This window comes from Geospiza fortis, unplaced genomic scaffold (assembly GCF_000277835.1).
Source record: "Geospiza fortis unplaced genomic scaffold, GeoFor_1.0 scaffold172, whole genome shotgun sequence".
Lineage (NCBI taxonomy): Eukaryota > Metazoa > Chordata > Aves > Passeriformes > Thraupidae > Geospiza > Geospiza fortis.
Window position 1 is genome coordinate 3,595,871 of NW_005054309.1, and position 2,556 is coordinate 3,598,426.

A 2,556-nucleotide genomic window follows, 5' to 3' on the forward strand; every position below is an offset into this window, starting at 1 on the left:
CTCTCCGGGATCCCCGGGTGAGCGGCCGAGCCCCGGTGGAGCGGCTCCGAGAGGAGGTCTTGGTAGCGGAGCACTCCCCGTGTCCCCCCGTGTCCTGTTGAGACACCAGTTCTTCATCCCTCTCGCCATCGCACCGGGTTAAACCCCCAGCCGAAGTTCCCTGATTTTCCACTGGAGTTATCCAGCAGGCTCTTGGGATCGCAGCCGGCTCCTGCCCCACAGCACTGCGGGAGGGATAACTGGGGACGCCCTCTGCCTCTTTCCTGCCTCCAGCCTTCCCACCCCAAGGTGAGGGGATCGGGTGTGCGGGGCTGCCCCGGGACAGGAGCCCAAAGCACCCACCTGGCAGGACAGGGGTAATTAGTGACTCGCCCAACCCTCACTAGCCGGCATCAAAGCCATGACCTGCCCCTCTGCAGCAGCCCCAGCCCACCCACACCTCCCCTGCCCCACGGGAACGGAGTTGGGGTGCTGGCACGGGCACCCCGAGCCCTGTTGTGAGCTGTGCCCCACACAGGCTGTGGCAACAGTGCCCTGAGCCACGACCTGCACGAGCTGGGCTACACCGACGTCACCAGCATCGACTTCTCGGCCGCCTGCATCGCGGCCATGCGCGCCCGCTACGCCCGCTGCCCCGGCCTGCGCTGGGCCGTCATGGACATCCGCGCCCTCGCCTTCCCCGACGCCTCCTTCGACGTGGTGCTGGAGAAGGGCACCCTCGACGTGCTCCTGGTGGAGGAAACCGACCCCTGGCACGTCTCGCCCCAGGCGGCTGCCGCGATGCACCGGGTGCTGGCAGAGGTACGGGCTGGGGGGACCTGGGAGGGGTGCAAGGGTGGGACCCCATTCCTATTTGGGGTGGGGGAAGGTGCTGAGTGCCTGCTCACCGCCCTGCTTCCCTGTGCGTGCCCCAGCCGGTGTTCCTGTTCTCCCAGCCGGTGTTTCTGTCCTGCCCCTCAGCTGTGTTGCAGGGGGGCACCGGGGGAGCTCCCAACACTCCTGGGGGTGGGAGACTGCCCCCTCTTAGAGCCCATCATTTCCTCCCCAGGGAGGTGGATGGAGCAGGATGTGTCTCAGTCCTGCTGGATGACCCCTCTCTTTATTTGCATGCTAAATACAAAGAGTTGGCTGGAAAAATGCGCCCCATCCTAGCGTGGGTGGCTGCAGGGGACCCAGGGGGACACACCGAGGTGGCCCTGCCAGCCCAGGGCAAGGTGGTGACCGTGGGGCTGTGAGAGCTCTGGCCCCCCCGCACCCGCCGCCCCAGCTTCGATCGCCTTAGCCGGGGTCCCCATCATCTGGTCTGGTGTTGCCATGGCAACTCCCATCAGCATCGACAGGGCCATGGCGTGTCCACGGGGACGGGTGATGCCTCGGGGCCCTGTTAATTGGCGGCGGCGGGACGGATTGAACCTGTCCCGGCGCGGGGGTGCGGGTCCTGGCAGCCTCTCCCACCCTGCGGGAATAACTGCCAGGATAATTAATTGCTGCACCTCCCTGGCACCCTGGGGTTGCAGGCACGGGGTGCTGGGAGGGTGCTCATGGCTGTTGACAACCCTCCCAATCCTCTCTTGCCTGGCTGAGCCTGGGAGGGAGAGCAACCCCCGGCAGGGCAGTGGGGCTGTGCTCGCTATCCGTGCTCTGCCCTCCTTGCCAGCGCTGCTGCCTGTCCTTGTCATTTTGCCAAACGGCAGGGATTTAATTTTCCCTTTTTTTTTTTCCCCTTTTTAATCCTCTGCTCAATCCCTGCCCTCCCCCAGCATCGCTGGGTACCAGCTTCCACCTGCAGCCGGTCCCTGCTGTCCTCATCCCCAGGGGGACTCGCTGGGTGTTCCCACTTGCTCCCTGTTTTGGAGGTCCCTTCAGAGGGGTCTATCCGTGGTACCTCCCTTCCCACCCCCATCCCCCTTCACTGGGGGATTCACAGCCTCTGTCTTCCTCTCCCTGGGGGCATGTAAGAACCTGGAAATCCACCCTGCCTGTGGGGACACGGCAGGGACGCCCTGTCCCAGCGAGCTGGGGACAGCGGGTGTGGCGGGAGCAGCCCCTTGGCCCCCCTGCTCCCACTGACGGATGGGAAGGATGGGAAGGTTTCCTGCACTCGTCTCCAAGCAACGGCCATTATTGCTCTATTAACGAGGGATGGATGTGGACATGCGGGATGCCTCGCTCAGTTCCAGCTGGAGATCCCTGCCTGCCCCCACCTCCGGGGACCCCCCTCCCGCCCATCGCTTGGGAAGCTCTGGGGTCTTCCCAGGGCAGATTTTCAGGCACTTAGCAGGGAGGGATACTGAGCCAGGTGCCCAGAGAGGGATGTAGAGACCTGCCTTCCCCTTTTCCTGGCCAAAACCGGTAGGGTTTGGTTCAAAAGCCACCGCCGCAGCAGGGGAGGACACGCAGGCTGCCTGTCCCCTCCACTGGCCCCAGCCAGAGCTCCCCAGCTGGAGCTTCCCAGCAGGATTAAAGCAGAGCTCGGGAAACCCCCCAGTTGGCCTCCAGCCCTGTCCCCTGCAGCGGTGACTCTCTGCCCTTGCCGGGGGGGTCTGGGGGTGTCCC

General features: G+C 64.9%; 1 protein-coding gene across 1 annotated transcript in view; it reads left to right on the forward strand.

The window, feature by feature from the left end:
• The first annotated feature begins 400 nt into the window (after positions 1 to 400).
• Positions 401 to 2,556, forward strand: part of EEF1AKMT4 (EEF1A lysine methyltransferase 4) — a 3,065-nt gene continuing 909 nt past the window's right edge. The window contains exons 1-2 of the mRNA XM_005419128.1: positions 401 to 407; positions 518 to 801. Coding sequence (XP_005419185.1) covers positions 401 to 407; positions 518 to 801 — 291 coding nt within the window. The remainder of the gene's footprint in view (positions 408 to 517; positions 802 to 2,556) is intronic.